Source organism: Scomber japonicus, chromosome 12 (assembly GCF_027409825.1).
Source record: "Scomber japonicus isolate fScoJap1 chromosome 12, fScoJap1.pri, whole genome shotgun sequence".
In the NCBI taxonomy this organism is placed as follows: Eukaryota; Metazoa; Chordata; class Actinopteri; order Scombriformes; family Scombridae; genus Scomber; species Scomber japonicus.
The window spans coordinates 32,205,853-32,231,138 of NC_070589.1; the positions used below are offsets into that span (position 1 = coordinate 32,205,853).

Here is a 25,286-nt window from a genome sequence, read left to right on the forward strand (position 1 = left end):
CTTTATCAGCAGAGCGACTGATGGCCTTCACCTCCTGTTGAAGCAGCTTCACATCTTTCTCTCTGTCCTGGATTCTCTGCTGGATGTTTAGTCGACTCACCTCAAGCTCTCTCTGCCTCTCAGTCCTTTCTGCTGCAGCTGAGACTGTCTCGTGGCCTTTATGTTCATCCACAGAGCAGAGATAACAGATAATCTGCTGATCAGTACGACAGAACATCTTCATCACTTCATCATGACGAGAGCAGATGTTCTCCTGGAGATTCTTGGAGGGGTCGACCAACTTGTGTTTCTTTAATGGAGCTACATCATAATGAGGCTGGAGGTGTTTCTCACAGGAAGATGCCAAACACTGCAGACAGGACTTGAAGGCTTTCAGCTTCCTCCCAGTGCAGAAATCACAGGCCACATCTTCAGGTCCAGCATAGCAGTGATCAGCAGGAGATGCTTGGAGTCCGGTCTTCTTCAGCTGCTCCACTAAATCTGCTAACATGGTGCTTTTTACCAGGACAGGCCTCGGTGTGAAGGTCTGTCTGCACTGAGGACAGCTATAGATCCTCCTCTGAATCTCTCCATCCCAGTGTGCATTAATACAGCTCATGCAGTAGCTGTGTCCACAGGGAATAGTCACCGGATCCTTCAGTAGATCCAAACATATCGAACAGCTGATTGATTCTCGGTCCAGCTGAGGTCCTTGCTGCGCCATTTCACCTTTCAGTAACAATGACTGTCTGAGTTTCACTTCCTAAGAAATTGAAGAAGTACCTGCAGTAATTATAAGCTGGCAGCTCTCCACATGTTGGTTACACCCATCTTCAAACTGTAGATCTGAAGGGGAGGGAACAAGGAAATATGTGGACAGATCGGAGCTTGTTGTGTTTGAAAGGAGGAAGAAGAGGGACGAGTTATAAAGTGTTGATTCATTCCAGCATGGGTTTCCTCATTTATTATGAAGTGTCTGTTAAAACCAGCTTCCCCATTTGTGTTTCTGAGTAAAATACTATTTGTTAGTATGGGGTAAGTTTAGTCATTGCTCTATATTACTCTAAATCTTCCTTAAGTTCATATTCAAACTTTATTTATTGGTTTAAAAAAACAGTTGACTTATGATAAGGAGTTATTAAACTACACTCAAGAGCTTTTCATTCTCATCATACCAGCAAAGTATTTAAGCTTCATTAAACCTTGTGTACACAATTTTACACACTAAAGTATCAATGTGAAATAAAACTTCAGTTCAGCGTCTTTCAACCTGAGCTTCAGTCCAGCATCAATGAGAATATTGTTAGAAACTGTGTATTGATTTCTAATTTAAGCTATAGGAGGGGAAATTATATTCAAACTTCCACTCAGTGATGATCATAAACAAAACTAGTACAAAGGAAAACATTGATTTCCATTTATTTATGACATGTACAAACTTCACTGAGTCTTTGGCAACTTCAAACCATATCAGTAAAGAGATATTTAAATGTGTTTAATATCCCACTGTGTCAGTTTGTTCACATTAGTCACAGCCTGTAATGCTGATGGTGCATTCAGGTCACATGGGAAAGATGGGAGAGAAGAGCTTCCTTTCTTCAAATGTTATTTACATCAGTTTACAGGTTGGAAACAGAACTTGTAAGTGTGTGATTTTCTTAACATTTACTAAAGATATTTCAGTAAAGGATAAAAACATTGTTGTGAGCAGTGATAGTCTCCATGGCTAAAAATACACAGGAAAAGGTGATATTTAAAGATACTAAATATATGAACAACAACAATAAATGATGTTTACAAAAAGAGAGAAACATTGATAATCCCAATTTGATTGGTAGCTGATCTCTGTGCAGTTCAGAAATATTGAGACAAAAACAGGAAGAATTACGACACAGAATCTGACACATGAAGTCTCAAATGATTTCTGTCTATTTGAGTTTACAGAACTCAGCTTGGTCTCCAACAAAATTAAGCTTAACTCCAGCATAGAGAGGCTGAGTGAATGTGGTCTGGACTCTGTGGAGGAGAGTCATGGTTTCAGAGACGCTGTAGAAGGACAGAATACCTGCTCTGTGATCCAGGTACACTCCAACTCTGGAGGAACGAGGACCTGAGACGGGAGTTGAGATTCTGTTGAACCAAAACTTATAACTGTTATTGTCACAATATAACATCCAAGATTTGTCATTAAGTCCAAATAGACATTCATGTGCGCTTCCTGCTCTGCTGATATTCTTGTATGCGACTGCTACATAACCACCTAACCCGCTCCACTCCACCTCCCAGTAACAACGTCCAGTCAGACTCTCTCTACTCAGGACCTGAGTAAAATCAATGAATCTGTCTGGGTGAGACTGTTGTTGTCTTGTTAGTTCTACTTTTCTGTTCTGCTCAGATAATAACAGCTTTGTGTATGCTGTGTTTGGATCCAGAGTGATTTCATGTGAATATCTTAAGTACTCAGCTCTGGTCTTGGGCTCTGATTTTGAATCTGACAGTAAAACGTCCACTTCAGTCACTGTAAGTGAGATGTTTGTCATTTCATTGTCACATTCCTCTCCCAGGATGTCCTGTAGTTTATCTCTGAGCTCTGACACAGCTGCTGTCACATCCTCAAAGTAGTTCAGAGGACGGATATTGATGCTGGATGAGTCTGTAGGTTCACTGAGTTGTGACACTGAGGGGTAGTTGTGTAGAAACTGGTTGTGATCCTCTGTGTGTGAGAGCTGTTTCAGTTCAGTGTCTTTCCTCTTCAGCTCAGTGATCTCCTGCTGCAGCTTCTCCTGAAGCTCTTTGACTCCACTCACTTCAGTTTCCTGCTGGGATCTGATCTGCTGCTTCACATCAGAGCTTCTTTTCTGGAGGAGACGGATCAGCTGAGTGAAGATCTTCTCACTTTCCTCCACTGCTTTATCAGCAGAGCGACTGACGGCCTCTACTTCCTGTTGAAGCAGCTTCACATCTTTCTCTCTGTCCTGGATTCTCTGCTGGATGTTTAGTCGACTCACCTCGAGCTCTCTCTGCCTCTCAGTCCTTTCTGCTGCAGCTGAGACTGTGTCGTGGCCTTTATGATCATCCACAGAGCAGAGATAACAGATACTCTGCTGATCAGTACGACAGAACATCTTCATCACCTCATCATGAAGAGAGCAGATGTTCTCCTGGAGCTTCTCTGAGGGGTCAACCAGCTTGTGTTTTTTGAATGCAGCAGATTCATAATGAGGATAGATGTGTTTCTCACAGAAAGAAGCCAGACACACCTAACCCAGACTAACCCAGCTGAGCTCTTTTCGGTGCCATTTCAGCTCTCAGTAACAATGACTGTCTGAGTTTCACTTCCTGAGAACTGAAACTAGTTTGAACTCTGATCTAATCAGCCTATGTTGCTTTAGTAAATGTCAGCTGACCGCTCACCACATGTTGTTTACACCCATCTTAAACTGTAGCTCTGAAGGGGAGGGAACAAGGAAATATGTGGACAGATCGGAGCTTACTGTGAAGTTAAACATTGTTTGCTCATTTATAATCAAGTCTCTGTTAAAACCCATTTGTGTTTTTCTGAGTAATATGTTATTTGTTGGAGTGGGATGAATTTAGTGATGCTCCACATTTTTCCAAATCTTCCTTAAATTCAAATTGTTATAATTTAAACAGTTGACTGATGAGGAATTATTAAACTACACTCTCTTCATTCTCATCATACCAGCATAGTACACTGCTCAAAAAAATTCAGAGAACACTTAAATCACACATCGGATCTTGATGAACGAATTATTCAAGTTTATTAATCTTTACTGATGCAGTAAAGCTTAAGGTCTGACAGTCACTGAGGATTTCATCCCGGTGCCTAACAGCAGTCAGGGTATCGTTGGCAAAGACATGGAGACCCAAGGATATGCCTCCCCATACCACCATTGATCCAACACCCAACCGGTCCTGCTGGATGATGTTGCAGGTTGTATAACAGTTACCACGGTGTCTCCAGACTCTTTCACGCCTGTCACATGTGCTCAGTGTGAACCTCCTCTCATCTATGAAGAGAACAGGGCGCCAATGGGGAACTTCCCAATATTGGTGTTCTGTGGAGAATCGAGCTGCATGGTGCTGGGCTGTGAGACCAGGTCCCACTAGAGGAAGTTGGGTCCTCATGCCATCCCCATGGAGTCTGTTTCTGACAGTTTGGCCAGAAACATGCCCTTTTTATACGGTTCAACAGTGCTCCTCCTGTTCCTCCTCACACAAAGGAGCAGATACCGGTCCTGCTGCTGGGTTGATGCCCTTCTACGGCCCTGTCTGGCTCTCCTGGTGTAACGGCTGGTCTCCTGGTATCTCCTCCATGCTCTGGAGACTGTGCTGAGAGACACAGCAAACCTTCTTGGGACCGCATGTATGGATGTGTCATCCTGGAGGAGCTGGACTACCAATGCAACCTGACTGGGCTGCAGGTAGCGCCTCATGCTAGCAGCAGAACACCAAACTAGAGAAGAATCAGTCAGGGAAGATAAAGAGAGAGCAACTGTCTTTCCCTTTTTGGGGGTTGTGTCACTTTTGCCTCTCCATTGCACCTGCTGTCACTTTCATTTGCACCAAAGTAGCTGAAACTGAATCACAATCACTTGTGCTTCTGAAATGAACAGATTGATCTCCCAGAAGTTTAACTGATCTGTTGTTATACTGTGATGATTTCAGTTCCCTTCACTTTATTAAAACTTTCATTTGAATTATAGGAGATGAAATTAAATGTAAACATCCAGTCAGTGGTGATCATAAACCAATCTACTACTACCATAAATAAAAGCCATGTCTTCTGTTTGTTTTTAATTAACACATATTTCTAATTAACAGTTTGACACAATGATGCATTCCTCCAGGCATTTCTATCATGAATCATATCTTTATGAGCTTTAACCTCCTCTACATCTGTGGTTAGCAGGACGAAGGCGCCCTCTTGTGTCGTTCAATGATTTCATGTTCAGATCACAATTATTTAGTTTAACACAGAAACCAGCGATGCACAATAACATAATAAATGATCTCCTTATTGATTATCATGGTTTGATTGTACATTGCTGAAATAGGAGGAGAAACAGCAGCACACAAATAGATCAAACATGAAACTGGTTCTGTTTCTTTTGTTTTAGTCTAGTCTCTTTTATTCAACTTTATCTCTTTTATTTCATTTTACTTTGTCTTTTTAAATACATTTAAACCCAGTTCTTTTGTTAACTTTTACTTAATTTCTCTTATTCTCTCATTTTTATATGATTTTATTTATTTATTTAAACTTTTACTTCATTGATTATGTTTCCCCCCCCCCCCCCCACATTTCTATCATTCTTATTTTCTCTCATGTGCATTTGTCTCAATTTCTTCCTTTTTCTTTTTCTTTGTCATTTTTTCTTTGTTTTTTTTCCTTTTCTGTATGTTATCACTTGTTCTGTCTTATCAATCAGTTTGTCAGTAAACTGTGAAGCACATTAAACCACATTAACCCGTATGAAAGCTGCTATATGACTGAAGAAACTAAACATTTGTAACGAAGAGAAGTTCATATTTGAAGGTTGAAAACATCATCGTAGCAGGAAAAAGTGAATTTTAAAGAAACTGAATACATCAACAGAGCAACACATTTAAAAAAAAAAGTGTTGATAATCTCAGTTTGATTGCCGGCTTCAAATCTTTAACTTCACTAAAAGCTAAATCATCCACAGCTCGTTTGTTCTGTCTGGCTCTTGGCTCTTCTGGAGCCTCAGGGTCCGCTGATGCTGCTGCTGTTGTTGTTGTTTAAAATAACAAGAGGCATTTTTCAGTTGGAACAGAGAAAGATGGGAAAGGAAACTCCCCCCCTCCTCCTCCTCTTCCTCCTCCTCTTTCTCCCTCCCTCATTCACTGTAACACAGAGACAGTCTCTGTGTGCGGCCTCGCTAACAGTCGCTGACCCAGTTCATCTGTTCACTGTGTCGCTTATATTTCATCCAACTCAACAGAACAAAAGGAAGAGAGAGAGAGAGAGAGAGAGACAAAAAGACAGAGAGAGAGAGAGACAGAGAGAAAGAGAGAGAGAGAGACACACAGAGAGAGAGAGAGTCACAGAAGCAGTCATAATAGTTTACACCAGTTCACTCACTGTTAAAACTATTAAACTAACATGACTTTTGTCACTGTGGGAGAGAGAGAGAGAGAGAGAGAGAGAGAGAGAGAGAGAGAGAGAGGTAGACAGAGAGAGACAGAGAGAGAGAGATGTTGAGATAGTAGATAATCATCATAAAGGGAATGTACAGTATGTGAATGTTGGATTCAAAGAAAACTAAACAAGTAAATTCAGATGCTTTTAAAAAATTACTGAAAGCTTCTCTTTCCTTTTTATTGATTGTGTGTGTGTGTGTGTGTGTGTGTGTGTGTGTGTGTGTGTCTGTGTGTGTGTGTGTGTGTGTGTGTGTGTGTGTGTGTGTGTGTGTGTGTGTGTGTGTGTGTGTGTTGGCTAGATGCTTACCTCAATTAATTTTGTATATTTGAAGCAGTAGTGTTTGGATCTAATGTTTTTATTTGATTATTTAAAGCTCACTAACATGCTTTGCTGAGGTTGGGCTGCAACTAAGACTTAATTTCATAACCTATTAATCTTCTTTTGATCTTTAAATCTCTAAAAAGCTGTAAAAAAGTTAAAATACATCAATTTACTGTCAGAAAAGTCAAAGATTTGCAGATTTAAGAACCAGAAACCATCACATATGTTCCATTTTAGTTTGAAAAGTGACACAAAAAGTTATGTATTAATCAGCTAATTGATGAATCGACTAATTGTTGCTGTAATTTTCATTCTCCTGGTTAATGTCTTTCTATTTGGCTTTGTTTTCTGTTTTTCTTTTACTCATTTAAAATCTCAAAAGTCTCACAGTCGTCCGGTTTATTTTCACACGAGAAGAAAAACGTGACTGAAAAGAAAAACGAGTCTTCACTGTGAGACTTTAAACTTTCCTCCAGCAGTGACGGAGTTAACAGGAAACATGAGCTCACAGTCACGGCCCATCTGTTTTTCTCTTCTTCTCAGTTATGCTTCTTTTTTCTTTTTTCTTCTTCTTCAGGCCGCCTCTGCAGGATGTGAGAAAGCCACAACACTAAACACTTCACCGACAACTGAAAACACGACGACGAGAAGTTGAACTTGAACAGGAGGAAAGTTTAAAGGTACGAGCTTTCTTCTTCTTCTTCTTTGTGTGTTTTTTATTTAGCAGTCTGGATTAGATCTTATATTAGTTTGTAGAGGGTTAGTTTAGTTAATTCCCCCCCCCCGACTCCAGAGCTGAGAGGGGCAACTCCTCTGATCAGCTCTGCAGGGATTAACTGAACCATAACAAGTTACTGAAGAGCAGAAGAAGAAGAAGAAGAAGAAGAAGTCATTAAGAACAGGTTTATTGGACATTTTGGTGCTTTTCGGTTGGTTTTATTATAATTTTCTACTAACAAGTATCCAAAGCCTGATGCATTTCTCTTTTTTAAATTGCTGTATTCTGTCTGGATCTTATCTATTTATTTGCTATCTCTTCGATTTGTATTCTTTTTTATATTTATTTCTCTCATTAGGGACTACGGATGCAAATTAGCGACTTGCTATAATCCGGCATATTTACAAAGATGTCTAACATTTATGTTCATTAATATGCACTGTCCCTATCCAAAAATAAACTATAACGAACTAAACTATAACTAGCATTGTACTCCTCTCTATTAAAACACATTTGAGTGACATGTGATGTGTTCTTTCATCATCTTCACCACAAAAAAACACACAAACACACACTGCGGTTTGTTTTGACTCAATCTCACATGAACAAGCTGAGGCAACGTTTTCAGCTCATGTTGGGGAAGTCACCAGTTACATAACCATGAAGGTACATTTGTGTCTTTATTATTCAATCTAAGAAAAAAAGTGTTTCAATGCAGAAAAACATATTTGAGACCCAAAAAAATGCATTTGAACACTTTTTTTTTTCTTTGATTGAAAAAGGTTTTTTTTGATTGAAGTGATCTTTTTTGTATTTGGGCCATAATATGGGTAGGACATTTGTATCTTTATTATTCAATCAAAAAAAAATGTGCTGAAATGCATTTTTTTTGGGTCTCAAATATTTTTTTGCATTCAAACACTTTTTTCTTTGATTGAAAAAGTTTTTTTAGGGCTGTCAATTCATTTGTTTAATCGAGATTAATCGCAGAATTTCCATAGTTAATCACGATTAATGGCGTTTTGAATTGCATGTTTAAAATCCTGTTATTTTCCATTTGAAGGCAGTTTTAAGCCCATAATGTAAAGCATTTCTTACCAGAGTGTCTTAACTGGGAATCAATCACGGCTCTGCTGCGACTCCCACACTCCAAAATGGTCCTTTGGTGGAGCTGAGGCTGGCTTGGCTGCACCTGGGTGTTTAGCATGGAGGTGCTAACTCAAACTCCACGTACTCCGGTGGTAGTTAAACTCCGTTTGACACAGGTTGCATTTTACTTTTGACTTGTCAACTGAAGCGTCTGGAAGTGTTTTAAAGTTAAACAAGCCGTTCAAAAGTCCAGTAGCTCTCTTACTTTCCATCAGCGCGGTAGGTTTACTGCAGGAGGCCACTTCAAAGCATAGCGCTACAGCTAGAGGAGCCGTCTACGGGGGAGTAGAAGGGACAAAAAGGCTTGCTACATTAAAATATGATAAAAAAAAAATTAAAAAACGCGTTATGGATTGCATTAATGTAATCACGATTAACGCGTTAATGCTGACAGGCTAGCCCTAATTTTTTTTTATTGAAGTGGAGGTTTTTTTTTTCATTGAAAAATAAAGACACAAATCTACCTTCATACATAACGGCGTTACATAATTTAATTAGAAAATGAATGTAACTGTAATCCTGATGAAAATGTTGATGATTACAAAGGAAGTCACACCTTCTCTCGTGTGTTTCACAGATCGACAGCTTGACGCTCGGCTGCAGACGATCATGGCTCTGTTCTTCTCCGGAGCCGTTACAAGTAAGTCTGACTCAACAACACAAACTTTAGCACAGAGCAGCCCCCCCCCCCCCCCCCCCCCCCCATCACAAGGCTGCTAGATTCACAAGATGATGTGAGAATCCATCCTGTCAGGCCTCAAGTCAGTGAGTTAATTAGTTGTATAGTCGTGGTGGAGCTGTATAGTCATATGAGGAGCTTCTAGCAGCTACAGGTTCAGTTTAGGTGGAACGAAAGCAAGAAGTTTGCCTGTGATAGACGATGATGGACAGACAGTTCGGCCAATCATCTGCCGATAATTATTTTTGAAAGTGCCTTTTTCCAAACAGTCTCCAAGGAGGACTACTGAGATGTTTCTGTGTAATAAACCGACTGGCTCAGGTTAGAGTTAGGCTCTGATGTTTATGTCTGTGATTGGCTAAAAACTAGTTATAAAAGCAGCATCAGGCTTGTTAAAATGTACATTTAGTATTTTTGTTGGTTTTATATCATTTAAATGACATTTGCACCATTTTTTACCAAAAGTAAGACGGAAAATGTCAAATGGTGTAACCACAAAAGAATGATAAATATTAAATATTTTATCACCTACAGTGGATTTAAGTGTATTTATACTAATGATGACTAAATTTAACACATGAAAATGAACGTTTTCTATTTCTACATTAAATTTTAAAGCATTTTGTCAATATAGAGCAGGACGTATCCTAAAAACAACCATTTTTTCTAAATTATTTGTTACAAACTATGTAAACTGTGTTAAAAGCCACAGTCTTGCATTGAAAAAGTGGATTATATTTATTCCAAGTCTTAGTTCACATTTATTTCCCTGTATATAATCAGATTTTTATGAAATAATACTGGTTACACCAATAGACACTGGGTTGTATCACGTCATTGACCCTTAAACTGAGTCTCAAACAAAGGCTGTAAGAGAGGATGTGGATTAATTATGCCTCCCATCCATGATTCTCCAGAGTAAATGTAATATTTAGAACAATAGTATTCCATTAGCTTTATTTAATATAAAAGTTATAATGTAAGATCATGCCAAACTAGTTGATATGGTGTTAGGTATGAAGGAAGGAAGGAAGGAAGGAAGGAAGGAAGGAAGGAAGGAAGGAAGGAAGGAAGGAAGGATGTAAGATCATGCCAAACTAGTTGATATGGTGTTAGGTAGGAAGGAAGGAAGGAAGGAAGGAAGGAAGGAAGGAAGGAAGGAAGGAAGGAAGGAAGAAAGGATGTAAGATCATGCCAAACTAGTTGATATGGTGTTTTATTGACTAGTTACTGTTTTTAAGCAAGTTGAATTATTTGGTACAAAGTTTTTACGGTTACACCACTTAGACATTTTTACCATAATCCTCTAATATATTCTCTCTAAATGGATTAAAAGTAGAAATTTGATGCTGGGTCCACAAAAAAAGAATGTGTGCAAGTTATTCATACGTTTATTTTCACATTTTAACTTTTAAATTTAAACTTAACCACATGGACACAGAAAAAAACCCATCATTAACCCTTTAAATAAAACTGCCTTGCCTTGCATTTTGTGAGCGGATATCTTCAAAGTGGGACTTTATGGTTATGACACGATAATTTTCCTAATTTTAAGTCTGTGGTAATACTTTAACATTTCCCATCAGAAGAAGAGCAACTGGTTTAAATGATCTTGAGAATAACGTTATCAATGAGTTTCCTGCTGAGTGTCGTCTGTCACCATGTAGTCGGTTGTTGGGGTCCTCAGGAATGCTCTGTGGCTCTTCACACTGATAAAGTTGTCTTTATTTAGAAAGCTCTCAGGGCAAAGTCGGCTTTACGTAACCACACAGGAAGCTCCAGAAACAGGCGTGAGCTCATACAGAGGAAGAAGAAGAAGAAGCAGCAGCACTGAGATATTTTACGGAAGTAGTTTTGAGTTAATATTGTAACATGCAGGAGGAACGGCTCATTTAATGGCAGTGAAACGCCTGACATGACGGAAAGGAATGTCCTGTGTTTGGTCAAAGTGTGTCTCTCCTGTTTTAAAGTCATGTTGACGTAACCCGTCGAACAAACAGTCAGGACCAACGACTGGCTCAGAATCCCGTTTTCCTCTCTGTGATCATTCCTCCTGTTCATACTGACTATTAAAACCTTTAAATGAGCTTTCAATGTAAAGTGATGGAGTCATTATAAAGTAGATGATCAGCTTCTATTGAGCTTCATCAGTCTGATTTTTCTATGTTTCAATGTTTTTTCACTGCTTTCTGGTTTCATCTTTAACAATGTGTTGTATTTTAAAAGCTTGTTTTATTATCCATTGTGTCAAATCTGCATCTGAAAAGTAACTAAAGCTGTTAAATAAATGTAGTGGAGTAGAAAGTACATCACATGGAAATACTACAGTAAAGTACAAGTACCTCAAACTGTACTGCAGTAAAGTACAAGTACCTCAAACTGTATGACAATAAAGTACAAGTACCTCAAACTGTACTACAGTAAAGTACAAGTACCTCAAACTGTACTACAGTAAAGTACAAGTACCTCAGACGTATATTTCAGTACATTATTTGAATAAATGTACTTCATTATTATTTTAACCTGTTTATTAATCAGTGTGGTTTCTGCTCTCTGTTGTTCAGGTTCACCTATAAAACGGCGGTTGCGAGGTCATCACTCCTGTCAGAGGTAAAAACTGCTTCTCTTACTCTTTGTGTCTGAATCTGCAGCTGTTTGGTTTTACACATATTGTTTTGGAAATTATGGTCAATAGATTAAATTTAGATCACAGTAGACCTCATTACTGAGTTAACGCCTGTTGTCCTCCCAGGTCAAAACTGACCGGAAGACAACAGAAGGGGTTTAGATGTTTTATTAGAAGCTTTTTAAGATGCTAATGTTGATATTTGAACATGCACACAGTCAATCAGGTCAAAGGAATTGGTTTAAAGTCTGTGTAAAGTAAGAATAAATATGTGTTCTGAGTTTGACATACCACAGAAAAGTGTGTTGTTAACCACCCTGCCAAATTTGAATGATTAAAAAAATCGCCAAATATATGAAATTAGGCTTCAAAGTTGTGTAAAAATCAGCCTCTTTCTCTGCTCCCAAATGCTGAAGCCCCGCCCCCTACCAAGTGTCATCTGTCAATCAAAGTCCCCACCTCTACCAGAAACATGGACGCTAGGTCTGAGAGCTTTCTGCTGCTAGCTCAGTGGCTAGCTCAGTTAACTGGCTAACTGTAGACTGTAGTAGTAGTAGTGTGCGCTGAATGTATTTATACCTCTACAGCCTCTTTACACCTTTTTTAGAAATACATTTATGACCTATGAAATGTTTGAATTCACTTTACACGGTCTTTAACACGTTCCTGACATGAAGTCTCTCTCAGATCGGTTTCTCCTCTCTGTGTCTCCTGCAGCCTCGATGTTTCTCTCCTCTCTCCCGACTCTTCGTACGTCTGCTACTCGGCTGCCGATGGAGCCGATCCCTGCAGCTGCCGCCGCTCGCCGCGCCTCCTCACCAACGGATACTACGACGTGACGGAGGACAGCTTCTCCTGGGACGACGATGGCAACGTGTCGCTGACGCCCTGCAAAACCAACGTGTCCTACAAGGAGAACCTGGTCAGGTGAGAAGGACACAGTGTTACTGCTATTAAACTTTATTTATGAAGAACAGTTCACACTAAAATATGCAGTCATATGCATCACAAAGTATGGTAGAAACATAAACGACAGATGCAAGAATTGGGAAAAAATAGACAAGTCAAAAGTAAGAAATTCTCATAGAGGATAAAGATACCAGGATCTTTCATTGGAGGAACATTTAACAACATTGGCGAAAACCAGGCTCACTATTTAAAGGTTTCACAGTCCACTTCTACTTCATGCTAACTTGACTGGAACGGCCCTTAATACAGTGAACCCCCACATGAACATACAATCGAAGGGGAAATGGATAAGACTGGTTTGGGAATTGCGTCAGAGAGGGCCGATAAAAAGTGATGTGTTTTGACGCTCAGCCAGGTTTTCCCACAGTGTGCTGAACGGCTGTAATCTACTGCTGCTGTAAAATGTTGGATAAATTGTTTTGAACGTCACACAATGAGAGTTGAATCCATTTGGTCGGATAATGTTTAGAAAGTTGAGAAGAGCTTCATTATTTTATTTTTTTTAAGTATATTTTTTGGGGCTTTTTGCCTTTAATGGACAGACAAGTAGAGAGAGACAGGAAACTGGAGGCAGAGAGGGGGGAATGACATGCAGGATAGGACCGCTTGGTGCGGGATTCCAACCAGGGTCACCTGCAGTAAGGACTGGAGCTTCAACACATTGGGTGGGTGCTCTACCAACTGAGCTAAACACCGCCACAAGAGCTTCATTATTAATCGACCAGCGTTGGAATATCAAACCTGATATAAGACTTAAAAACTGTGTTATAATGTGAAATACAGAGTTATATCTAGCACTGACTGGCTTCATCAGCGTTGTGTGAACTCGTTTGGTAAAGAATTGAATGTAAAGGACGATTATTTATTAATTTATGTGTAAAAGTTCAGCACTGCAATGTTTAAGAGAGATGTTGCATCATTCAGTTTGTAAATTAAATGTAAAACAGAAGAGTTGTTCTCCAAACTGTATTTTTATAAGAGTTTTCCACTAAAAGAACATTTTTATCAGCATGGAGCATGAAGTCACATCAGCTACAGGCAGCAAACACACATGTTGTCATGGCTACTACAGCACACACACATGCATGCACAAACACACACACACACACATGCACAAACACACACACACATGCACAAACACACACACACACACGCTCTAATGCAATCGCCGCTCTTTAAAGCGATGAGGTCATGCTCTGCGGCCAATCAGAGCGAGCGGTGCGGCACTTTTTACAGGCTGTAAATTCCTCACGAGTGACATTTGCTGCCCTCAGGAGCCAGAGTGTGATGTCACCTGTCGCGGTTGCTAGGCGACCCGCGTGTTATTGAGACGCTCATCATCATCGTCATGAAGAGTTTCTTTGTTCTCTTACGTAACCGATGAACCCTCAGACCTTTTTTATTAAAACAAAAACATTTATAGATGTTCTACTTCATAAATCAACTTTTAAATGACGGACTGTTAATAAAAAAATAAAAAAACATCTGTCGTACTATTTCAATATCACTGGATTACATAAATGCTAATTGTCCGATCAGAAACAAAGATCGTCCTCCTCGCCTTTGCTGTTTTTTTTGTATTTTCCACTTTCTTATTATCAGCAAATCTCATGTTTGAATCCAAACCAACAACATGACCAGACTCCTAATTCATTCCCCTCTGTGGGACTAATAAGTTACCGCTGCTGGGAAGTAGAAGAGTGGGTGTGATCCAGGTTCCTCCCCCTATAAACAGTCACTTCATTCACTTCATTATCTTGAAAAATGTTCCTAATATTTTGCCCCCTTCAAGTAATAGAGATTTGCATTTACTTGCTGATTCAGTCTTTACCCAGAAACAAAATTTAAATAAAAAAAAATGCTCAAACTTTCTTCTTTTATTTTGTATTTAACCTATAATTATTTGCTATTTCCCTTTATTTTATTTTGCATAGTTTGTACGTAATATTATTATTTAGGTAAATCATATTTATGTCATTTTTTTGTTCTTTCACTTTGCGTTGTTGTGTTTTATCTCTTACACCACGATTAATTGACATAAGCAAGATTAAGTCGATTAGAGTTTCTAAATGTTGGTTTTTGATTATTTTTTGATTAATTGCCCAGCCCCAAGTGTTCCTAATAAAGTCTCTGGTAAGTATATAGATCCTGTGACAATCATGTTGAATCAAAGCACCAGGGGAAAAACACTCTATAAAATCACCATATATATCCTTTAAAGTTCAAAGTGGAGAGAAAACAGAGAAGAATGTGAACATTAATAATAAAACCGTAGCAGCAGTTAAACCTCGTCATCGTCTCTTTCAGGGTGTTTCGCCGCAGACGGAGACCTCGCAGCTCTCTGGCTCGACTGCTCAGCGACGTGACGGAGACCTGCCAGTCGTGGCTGGACGAGAACGTGTTCAGAGGCGTCTTCAGGATGGAGCAGAACCAGAACCAGAACCAGAACAAGGAGTGGAACCAGAACCAGGAGTGGGACCAGAACCAGGAGCAGGAACAGGATCGAGACTGTGATTGGACCAGAACCTGCCAGGAAGACTGCTCCTCCCTTCTAGACGAGTCCACCTGGTCCAGATTCAACAGCACCGAGCTGGACGAAGGCCGCAGCTTCCTGTACGGTGAGTAACAGCGTCGGTCTGGTTAAAGGTGGAGTTCACCCAAAAACATGTTGTCTCACCTCCTGATACAGACTGACTGTAGCCCACATATACAGTTTAAGGCACTAAAAGTAGAGCGAGGATGCTTCAAAGGTAATACCATGAATAGTTTTTAAAGTTGAGTAAACAGAATAAACCTAAATAAAAGCATTAGTGATGTTGGGTGCATGATGGGTGCAGCTCTCCTCATTTCTGGGTGCTCTTCATGAAAATGAAACATGAAGAGCAGCTTTAAGTCCTTTAATGTGTTTCAGCGAGTGAGTTCAGAAGGTTTTTAGTGTTTCATATGTCAAATTAAATGTCAAATTTGGTCTGTTAACAGCCACTATAAAAACTAAAGGATAATAATTACACCAATAACTAATAATGGTTTGTCAATAACCTGCAAGTTCTTACCTACAATCATTATTATAGTGATAGTTTATTATTCATTATAACAGAAATACATTGCATTCACCATTGAAAAACATCTAAGGCCTTTTCTCATCATTAAAATCTTTAAAAGCTTGATGTACCTGTTGCTATGACAACAGATAGGCTTGTCTCATAATCATCAATAACCTGCAGGTGCATCATTGACTCCCAACAAAATTACTAATTCAAATTAAATTAAATAAATAAAGAGAAACTATAATATGGTTATATAAACCATAGATATATATATTGATGTTTTTCTCTTTCAGATCACACTGAGGTCGCGCTGCCTCCTGACAAAGTAGCCCCACCCCCGAAGATTCTCATCCAGGAAGAGATTTGCTCTGAGATCTGTCAATCAAAGGAGACGTTCACACAGACACTGGCCGGCCTGGCAGAAGTCCCGCCTCCCTCGCTCTTCTACACCAACACCTGCTGCTGCCAGACCTCACCTGAACCCACAGGTAGCTGTGTTCTGCCGCCTAATGTTAGCTTACAACAAAGGCTAACGTTAGCTTACAACAAAGGTTAACGTTAGCTAACAACAAAGGCTAACGTAATCATCTCAATCCTGTCAAGCAGCACAAACCCGTTGTATATATATTGGTTGTTGATTGAATTGTGTAATGGCTTCTTTTTCTTTTTTTTTATGGAAGAATTTGAACATTTTGAGATTTTTCTATATTTTTTATTTCAAGTCAAATTAAAATTCTGGTTCAGACGCAGAAATCATGTTTGTTTGTGTCACAAAAATTAATACAGTTATTATTTTCCTCTGTTTGTGTTTCAGGATTAACCATGAAGACAATTCTGCTTTTCATCTTCGCCATCTTCATCTTCACGGCTCTTTACTCGGGGTAAAACAGCCGCTTTTCATTAAACTAATATAATAAAAACAGAGAATGATCAGGAACAAAGTCAGATTAACACTGAGAAGATACAGACTCAATTATTTAAATCTGATTTGAGTCATTATTGGATCTTCAGTCGTTTTTCTTCGTCACAGATTAATCAGTAAAACTTGTTTCCTCTCTGCAGATGTCTGATGTGGAGCGCAACTGTTGCAGCGACTGTGTTCATGATGATCACAACGTTTATGTGTAAGTATGATGCAGAATTACACAAAGTTAATATTAAAGGATGTGATGATGAAATATTCTCTGATATGATGAAGGGTTTCTGGGTCAGAGACTAATAAGGGTAGGTAAGAGGAGCAATTCAAAAATATATTTAAAACTAGTTTTAAAAGCAGCATCAGGTTTGTTAAAATGTACATTTATTATTTTTGTTGGTTTTATATCATTTAAATGACATTTGCACAATTTTTTACGAAAAGTCAGACTGAATGCTCCTGAAAATGTCAAATGGTGTAACCACAAAAGCTTTTTTTAAAAACCCACATTAGTCGAACCTCATTTTTAAGAGCTGATCTCTTCTCTTTCAGTCGTGACGAGGTCGGGTCCGATGGGCGAGTGGAGGAAGGCGAAGACAGAGGTGAGTCTGAAATCAAACTGTCTCACTTCAGCTTATCAGCCTGCAGTCGAAACACAACAAAACTAATAATGAATCATTCTGCTTTTCAGGACATTACATCAAGAAACGAGTAAAAAGAGAAGAGACTGACCGAAGAGGACTGATGGGGAACTCAGTAGAAATATTTTACATTTCACCAACTGTCTGCATGTAAGTTGCACTTAAAGGACTTAAAGAGTTAAACTGAGCTCTGGAGAACATTTTACAGCAGCGCCCGACACTTTGACAAACTTAAAATTACTACTTTTTGAATGTAATCTTGATTTAAATATCATGTTTGAGCTGGGAAGTGTTAACCAGATGGACTGCAGCTCTTAAACTGATTAAAAATTAGTCAAAAGTGATAAAAGTTTCATATTTAGCCTTTTAAAATCCAAAGCAAAATAGCTGGGAAAACTAACATCACGTCGCATCATTAAGAAGCCGTTGCTTAGTTTCCATGGCAACAAATCCTCAGTCAGTTTGCTCACGATGCCGGAGGACAATAATGGAAATATTTGAGTCAGACGGAGAACGAAACTGTGAATAAATAAACTTTTCTGACTCGTGTTTCCATTAAAAAAAAAAAAAAAAACCTCCGTGATGATGAAACGTCGTGATGTTTGGATTTTTCCTAGCCAATGAGATGGCGCCGTGTTGTCTGTTAAAATGCCGAAGGAGCTCATTACCGTGGTGACTGTAGTTAGTTTAGCAGCTTTTAAAAAAAGATCAGTAATAATCATATCAAAATATCTATAACGTCCAAAATATAGCTGATGTATTTTTGAAAATGCTGTTTGTGTATCTTCTATTGTTACGTGTTGAACTTGGCTTTTTTTGAGCTGTCCAAAGTGACCGAACCAGTTTCAGACTTCCAGTGTCTGAAGAATAAATTCAGGTTTGAAAAGCAGCAAAAAAAAAAAAAAAAAACAAGTAAAAATGTTTAAAATAAGAGCTAGAATAAGAGTTACGTTCTCTGAAAACCAAATGCACAAAAAAGCTTCTTGTTGAACTACCTGAAATTTGTTACTGTACGAGATAAAAGTGCCAGGCTTTTTTTTCCTGAGTAAAACTGAATGAAGAGTTTTATTAAATTAAGATGCAAAAGCCAGAATTAAAAAAAACAACATAAAAAAGTGTCTGATATCAGAACAGGAACCTTAAAAAGCTGCAGCAGCTCTCGTGGCTTCCTGGACGTTTTTCCATTTCTCTGTTATAAAAATATAATTTGTAATTTTTTTTAAATGACACAACAATCAACCATCTTCATCATTACAATTTAATATATTAAAAAATGTACAATTAATTAATTAAAACATGGATGTCAATGAGGAAAACCAGGGTAAAATGTTTAAAAAAACATACAAAATGACAAATAAGTATAATGAATGCAGAGATAGCAGTAATAATAAAAACATAAATATGCAATTATAAATGAATAAAAGTAGAAAATGTGGTTTAAATAAGGTGCATTTCTTGTTACTAAGCTCTAATTGATCTAATTCTGATGTATTCACACTTCTAATTAGTACTAATGACTTAATTTTTAGCTCCATTAATTTTAGTTTTAACACCCATTGTCTCTTTATTCAAAGCCTATTTCTTTAAACTCTCCATTGGACTCTATGAGAGCTGTAGAGACTCTATAGAGACCATTCATCTTAATGTTCACTGGTGCAGCTTTAATATTATCACATCATTTTTTTTTTGTTGGATATTAAATGATCTTTTGTAATAAAACTCTTCAGCTGTAAAAGTGCCTTCACGTTCCTACCAGCAGCTTAGAAATACAGACAAGAAACAATACAGGGAAGTGTTCGATTTATCCTTAAAATGCTGCTGAAACATTAAACAGACCTGCTCCACATTTACAAGGAGATAATTTAATAGACAGAGCTGCAACTAGTGATTATTATCATTATCGATTAATCAATTAATTGTGAAAAAACAGTCAAAAATGTCCTTCAATGCAGCCCAAGGTGACGTTGAATGTCTTATTTTGACCAAAGAGAATATGTTTGCTTTAATTTAAGAGAAAGAAAAGCAGCAAAATCTCACATTTAGGAACCTGGACCAATCGAATATGTGGCATTTTTTTTGGCATTTAGCATCAAATAATTGATTAATCGCTGCAGCTCTGGGTTTAACCTGTATAGTCCAGCAGCTGATAATCAACCAGCAGCAGGAGATGCAGAAGAGACGCTGCAATAAACTTAAATCCTGCTTTCAGGTGGCGGTTGCAGCAATTCTGGTTCTGTTCAGCCATGAAAAACCATATTTATAGGTTCAAGTAATGTTAAAGCAGCTACAGTCGATGTTTTTTATTATAATATATGATCTGTTAGTGATATAATCAGTGACTCTGCAGCTCCTCCTCGGCTTTAAGGAGCTTTATAGTTGAGTTTCAGCTCATTGTTTAGTTGTTTGGCTGCAGCTTTTACTGTTCTTGTTCACTCTCAGTGCTCTCACCTGCTCAGCACCAAACAGCTAACACAGCTAAGTTATATCTGTAGACTAGCTGCTGAACATAGTGGAGCATTTAGATCAGGGGTGTCAAACATGCGGCCCGTGGGCCAGAACCGGCCCGCCAAAGGGTGCAATCCGGCCCACTTTCCTTCCTGTGTTCTTTTCCTTCCTTCCATCTGTCCTTCCTCCCTTCCTTCCTTCTGTCCTTCCTACCTTTCTTCCCTCCTTCCTTTTGCCTCTCTTTCCTTCCTTCCCTTCTTATTTCCTTCCTTTCTTCCTTCTTTCCCTTCATTTTTTTAATGATCTGGCCCACATTAGATCAAATTGGTCCGTATGTGGCCCTTGAATGAAAATGAGTTTGACACCCCTGATTTAGATATTTCCCTCAGGAGTTGGTGGAGAACAAAAACAGAGCTAAAAGAGAGAGAATAGTGGACTTCACATTCAGCAGGTGGACAGAAACACGACTCCTAATGAATGATAATGTTGATCAGTAACTGCTGGATGTGGAAATAACCTCAACATATCAGCTTAAAACATGATTATAAGTCATATAAAAAAGAGCACAAAGCATCACTTTAGAGAGCTGTGTTGTTTAAAGCGGTAAAATGATGCATCTGATATTTTCCTAGAAAGCTGAACCTCTCTGAGCTTCAGAAAGCCTTTTATTGTCCGTCCTGCAAACTTCCCCCAGCTGGCACCGTAAGCAGGGAAAAACTGAAACTATTACAACTCCTGTGTGAGTCAGGTCTGATAAATACATATATATATATTTAAACAGGGATCATACTTTTTTTAGGGAGCAATTATTCCAGTTAAAAGAGGAAACTCAACTGTGAAACTTTAAGCATTGAGTTTAGAAGCAGGGAAGGAACATTTTGAGATTTGAGGCTGTAATGAAATCGAGGAGCTTATCTTTAAAGTCACAATAAAAGAGGGAAAAAATCATCTTTAAAATGCCAAGGTGTTAAAAAGTTGCCTCCCCTCAGGTTCATGTAAAAGGAGCAAGAAGCTGGAACTAACAAACAAAAGTAAAGAAAAGAAAAGCATGTACTGTACACTTTATAAGGTTTCTACTTTATAAAGCTATTAATCATATTTGGGCCTCAAACTACGCCAAGCCTTTTTGACGAAGGGAGAGATGAGCTGTGAGAGCACGAATCACCTCTTCCTCTGTGAACTCTCCATGTTTTAATATGTGTAACAAACTTTTAATCAGAGCAGCAGAGAAATCTGATGTTTACTTCTTCACGAGAGAATGGATTGTGGATTTTCTGTGGTTATAACGCAGCGTTCGTGTCACGTGGGAGAAAATGAATGAACGGGTTTCTGACTTTTAAGTAGCGTAAAGACTTGAGATTTTATTCTGAAAGGTTTGATATGTCCAACAACAAGCACTGACGCCTCACATCAGCCAAACTCTGATGTGCAAGGTTGTTAAATTTAAGCTGAGTAGTTTAATTAAAACGCGATCAACTCTGCAGTTATTAAAATCTGCATTTTCTGCAAACTTACAAGTCAGAAACATCGTAACCTTCACCTGATGTGAACATGGCATCAGATCTATACTGCAGATTTGTTTAGCCTGATATTAATAATAGTGATATTTGAGAGTTTAAAGCATCTAATAATATCTTAGTCATTAGTCTTTGTTTTAATATAAGCAAATAAAAATGCAAAATTATTGATAAGGATCTTCTAAAGTTGGTTTTATTAGAAGTCTTACCATGAAATGAGCAGATTGGGATGTTTTACAGTGTGAAATTAAACATATCTGTACTCTCTGGTTGATATATATAAATAATATATATACTGATGTATCTGTAGTAAGTTGCTCTGATGTTTAATACGAAGGGTTGGAGGTTAAATTTCTCTGTTTCTGTGTCGCCTGATGTGTGTTTTTATTCACTCAAAGTGCCAAATTTGTAGAAATGTGACGATTCAGGAAATGTTACATGATCAACGAGCAGAAATTAATCTATATTACTAATAATTTTAATACTGCTTTGCATGATTCTGTAGTAGATCTCATTTAAAGCTGCAATAGTCAATATTTTTAATATTAGCGAATGGATCAAATGACTCAGTGTATAATGGGAAAACAACTTTTAGCCTCTTTTAGCTCCTAGTTTTGGTTTTGTGAGCTAGATGTTTTTATTCAAATCAGAGCTGAAAGGTGAAAAATCCTCTAAGCTGTGAATCTGCAGCTATCTGCTGCCCCCTAGTGTCCAAATGATCCATTAATGCAACTTTTAAATGAAGTGGATCAAGTTTATCATGTTTTGTTGTAAGAAAAAAAAAAGACTTTAATGCAATAGACAAATAAAAAGAGGAATCCTGCCTTTAGATAAGCTCTGGATCTGTTTGTGATGCAGCTACTGTACATTGTGTTTATCATGTTGTACATAGTTTATTATGTTCAATGACTGCACTTGTTCCCAAAAGGTGGAAATGTGATACTCTGCTTGTATCGACACTTATATCCGTCCTTTTTTGTTTTTTAAAGATTTTTTTATTCCACCGTACTGTATTCATGTTATTAATCAGCTGTAAAAATTAAACCTTAAACGAGATGCAAAGTAGATTTGAATTTGAAAAGGAGACATGAAGATTGTGAGCATTTGCCTCTAAAATGACACTTTAATAAGAAGAAGTTGACCTTTTTTGTTTTTTGGACAGTGTTGATCGCTGTGTTACGATCGGTAAAATTGACTGAATGATTAAACAGGAGTTGAATTGATGGTGCTGTGTTTTAAGATTCAATTTTTACAGTGTTTTGTATATCGTCAAATATTTTTTTCTATTTCAGTGAAAGTGTTTGTTTGATGTATTAATAATAATAAAAAAGTGAATGTTTAATCATCCATTAAACTTTGCTGTAAAGACAAACTCTGGACTTCTGTTTCGTCACTGAAAGCAATCTCAGATTAAACTGACTGAAGCCTGAAGATGATAATAAAAAATTAAGTTGATGACAAACAAGTAAATACTCTGAATATTTGCAGAAACTAACAAGATTCATATATTTTACTGCTTCTAATAAATTAATACTGAAGCTCAGATGTCAAAACATTCAGTTCATCTAAATCCCTTTACACTAGGGTTATTATACCGGTAGCTTGAGTTTGTTTCTTCTGTTAGATAGATAAAATACTGTAGATGCCTTCGACCTGTCCAAGACATCAACATACACAAGACATACAACAGAAAAGAGGGGGGAAGGTGTGCAAACAGTTATTAGTTTAGCTTTGTAACAGGTGGAGGTGGCATGGGACCCAGTTGCAGCACAAACACACCACAGTTATAGGTGATAATGAGCTTTATTGTAGATCAGTAGCAGGTATTGATGTGTGTGTGTGTGTGTGGGGGGGTGGGGGGGGGGGCAGAATAAAGCATTAAAGTACAGTTCATAAAAGGCAGAAGATTCAGAACCAGATGCAATCACCAAGACAGCAGTGATGACAAAGCAGGACTCTGATGAGAATTCACACTGCAAAAAAAAAAAGAAAAATCAATGCACAGGAAGGCCAGACAGACAGAAATCAGGTACAGAGGCTGAACTCGTAGTTGGGGACAGAAGACTGAGGCGTTTACCAGGGCAACCGGGAAGTCAAACCAATGCTGTGTGTTGGAAAGTCTTGCATTGAAGCAAAGAACAATCTGGCAATGAGTGAGTGTAGCTGGTCTGGTCTAACACCTCGGTCTTCTACAATCTCTGCGTTGTGTTCGTGTATGATGAAGAATGAGATGCTGACAACTGCTGGTGTGCTTGGCTGGGTCTCTATGTAAAACACATAAAAGTCATTTCAGCAACGTCTCATGACCAAATGCACACCTTTTAAAAGAAAGGTAATATAACAACAAACTGCATCAGAAACGGCAAAAAAAATAAATAAACAAACAAAAAATAAACATACAAACTAGAGCAAACATTATGCTAATAAATAAATAAATAAATAAATAAATAAATAAAATACAACATAGGTGACCCATTCAAAGCACACACTATTAACAAGAATACTCGCATAGTCCTACCTCTTCTCTCCAGGGCTAGTAGTCGAGTGACGAAAAGTACCGCGAAACAACAGGAAGTGACGTCAACGGTCAAAAATACAGAAACGGGATTTTTTACATGAAAACTAACCGCGAAACGTGAACAGAAATAAAGAATGGATTCTAGGTGAAATATAAACCATCTTATTTATACTTCGGTTGTAGCAGGAGGATGTATAGTGGCTTGATTAGTGATGAGGTGCAGCTGAGAGTCCAGGTGAACGGGGTAAACTGGTGAGGTGGGGGCGGCTGACTGGCAGGACTGGAGCAGAGGAGGGGTGAATGGAGATTTACCAGACAGGCAGGTAAATAAGAGGTGTAGTCATTTTCAGGTATTAAGAGGAAAGATTTGATTAGAAGAAGCTGAAAAGGATGAAATAATGCCGAAACTGAGGTAAGGTTTGCTTGTGTTTGTGGCGGTCTTGATGTGGTAGTTTTTATTTTCATTTAGTTTTTTAGGTAGTTTTGGTTAGTTTAACAAATGCTTTTAGAATTACACAGGTGTTACAGAACAGTGTTTCAGCTCCTGGTCTTAAACTACTGTGGACAAATCTTGCCTGGTATGTGTGGTAGTTTATTCCATGCATGGCTCTGAAAGATAAAGACAAAAGTAGTGGGTCTTTGTTTCTGTTGTTAGTTGACTGTACTGTAACTCTGGTACGCGACACTTGTGTGCAGCACATCTGGATAATAGACTGAAAAGAATTTGCATTGATGTTGAACTAATCAGTCTGATAATGCAAGTTTTTCTATCAATTAACCAATCAATCTTTTTTTATATAGTGCCAAATCATAACAAAAAACATCTCTTGGCACTTTTCACATAAAGCAGGATTAGACTGTACCATTTAAACACCATTTAACCACATCACTAAACTTTTCTGGTCTGGAAGCAGATTTCACATCCTGACACCCGACTACTACAGAAAATGATGAATAAAACATTATTTGTGTGGCACTTTCCTTAGTGAGAAAAATAATTATCAAGTGTTAAAATAGGGGAGAATGTTATAATAATTTCATGGATGAAAATATAAAAAAGGCTTTACTATAAACAATCTTTTTAAGAGCTGATACTGATGTAAATGGGCAGTCTTCCAAAGTATGTGGACTCTGACTGCAAAGGCTTGTTCACCTTTTTGATAACCATATTATCAACCATTTTATTACCTTTTATGAGTAAGAGTCAGAGCCACACCCAATATCACACAATGATGATCTAAAATGAATAAAATAATGTTGAAATATACAATAAATTAAAATATATTGAATCAGGCCTGAGTACAAACGTGATAGAAAACTAATTTCTCTGTGACAAAGCTGTTTTTAATGAAAGTTCAGAGACAAGCAAACTCTGTACTTTGTGGTTTTTCAAAACTGCCTCAAATGAACTCTACATACTAGTTTCATATGTTTTCCACAAGCTTTGAATGAAGACAGAAGAGAATAATTTGTTCATTCTTGAGATAAACTGCTTTATTTCAACCTTCAGTCAACACATCCAATCAGTAAAGTCTGTTAAATAATTCTAGTTCAATAATTTCATGTTCAGATTC

The 25,286-nt window shown here is 38.0% G+C and overlaps 1 protein-coding gene across 1 annotated transcript; it reads left to right on the forward strand.

Annotated features, from left to right (window-relative positions):
• Positions 1–7,072: 7,072 nt before the first annotated feature.
• Positions 7,073–17,596, forward strand: tmem71 (transmembrane protein 71). The gene is made up of 10 exons (XM_053329535.1): positions 7,073–7,167; positions 8,932–8,994; positions 11,598–11,643; positions 12,377–12,586; positions 14,936–15,246; positions 15,969–16,163; positions 16,490–16,556; positions 16,738–16,799; positions 17,144–17,193; positions 17,283–17,596. Exons 2-10 carry the CDS (start codon positions 8,964–8,966, stop codon positions 17,304–17,306), a joined length of 996 nt encoding a protein of 331 aa, XP_053185510.1. The 5' UTR covers positions 7,073–7,167; positions 8,932–8,963; the 3' UTR covers positions 17,307–17,596.
• Positions 17,597–25,286: the final 7,690 nt, after the last annotated feature.

What these genes read in the sequence shown, in the direction of transcription:
- tmem71 (XM_053329535.1), top strand. Translation starts at nt 8,964, where the DNA reads ATGGCTCTGTTCTTCTCCGGAGCCGTTACAA. An exon ending in CTTCTCCGGAGCCGTTACAA is followed by an intron (nt 8,995 to 11,597) that starts GTAAGTCTGACT and finishes TCTGTTGTTCAG; the next exon opens with GTTCACCTATAAAACGGCGG. An exon ending in GACCTCACCTGAACCCACAG is followed by an intron (nt 16,164 to 16,489) that starts GTAGCTGTGTTC and finishes TTTGTGTTTCAG; the next exon opens with GATTAACCATGAAGACAATT.